The following is a 937-nucleotide window of genomic DNA, read 5'->3' on the forward strand; positions in this document are numbered from 1 at the left end:
TTATAGTCCAGTCTATATCAGATCCGAGTACATAGCCCCCATAATGAGCACAGGCTATCAGTATACTCCCTACATGTGATAATGAAACTGTTAGTTTGAACAGAGCTTGTATACCTGAGCCAGCAAAAGGATCATAAACCAGTTTACCTGGTGACACCTGTAATCAGGAATGAGATACATATACATGTACTGCATCATGACCTAATGTACTTGTGCCATGTTAGCCATTACTAGTGAGAGGAGAGGGTCCATTGATGTATTACCAATGAACTGTCTTGTCCTCAGTGAGTATGTACTGATTAAATGTCTCTGACCTATCGATAACTAATAATAATAATAATAATATCATGATTATTATTATTATTATTATTACCAGTTTACAGAAGAATATTTGCTTAGGATGGTCAGGAGGTTTGTCCTGTCTTTCTCCATAATCCTCCAGGAGGTGGAACTCATGCATTGGCTCACTGAGATTAACTTTACCAGCAAAGGGAAGGAATGAAAGCCACTATATAATGTATGATAAAACAATGATATACCTACAGTATTACTTCAATTGCATTCATCATGTATGACGTATTCAGTTTCTTATTGAAAGACTTGACTCTCACACAAAATGTATAACCTGGTTTAGAATAAGGTTCCTAATTAAATAAATAAAATAAAATAAATAATAATAATGTACCATAACATGTGTTGGGAGTCCCATGAGACATGTCTTCAAACTATCGTAACAATTCCCACGTCTTAACAGCTGGTACACACTCCTAGAGGTATGATACAGTATAATTAATTAAATGTGTGGGCGTTGTACTTAATGAGTACTGATCTCCTGGCAATGGATTGAACCTCCTCGTCTGATGAAGTACTGAGTACTAGGAAAGGACTCTGCAATATAATAATAATAACAATATTATTATTAATAAGTAACTTTATT

The 937-nt window shown here is 34.8% G+C and overlaps 1 protein-coding gene across 1 annotated transcript; it reads right to left on the reverse strand.

The window, feature by feature from the left end:
* Positions 1-4: 4 nt before the first annotated feature.
* Positions 5-889, reverse strand: LOC105316388 (tRNA (guanine(10)-N2)-methyltransferase homolog; the record flags this gene model as incomplete). The annotated part of the gene is made up of 7 exons (XM_011411230.2): positions 815-889; positions 686-767; positions 552-644; positions 374-508; positions 211-324; positions 115-157; positions 5-69 (listed from the first exon to the last, which is right to left on the reverse strand). Coding segments are annotated over exons 2-7 (474 nt in total), but the record flags the coding sequence as incomplete, so codon positions are not given.
* Between the last annotated feature and the right edge of the window lie 48 nt (positions 890-937).

The sequence above is a fragment of the Amphimedon queenslandica genome, unplaced genomic scaffold (assembly GCF_000090795.2).
Source record: "Amphimedon queenslandica unplaced genomic scaffold, v1.1 AMPQUscaffold_301_Cont27676, whole genome shotgun sequence".
Lineage (NCBI taxonomy): Eukaryota > Metazoa > Porifera > Demospongiae > Haplosclerida > Niphatidae > Amphimedon > Amphimedon queenslandica.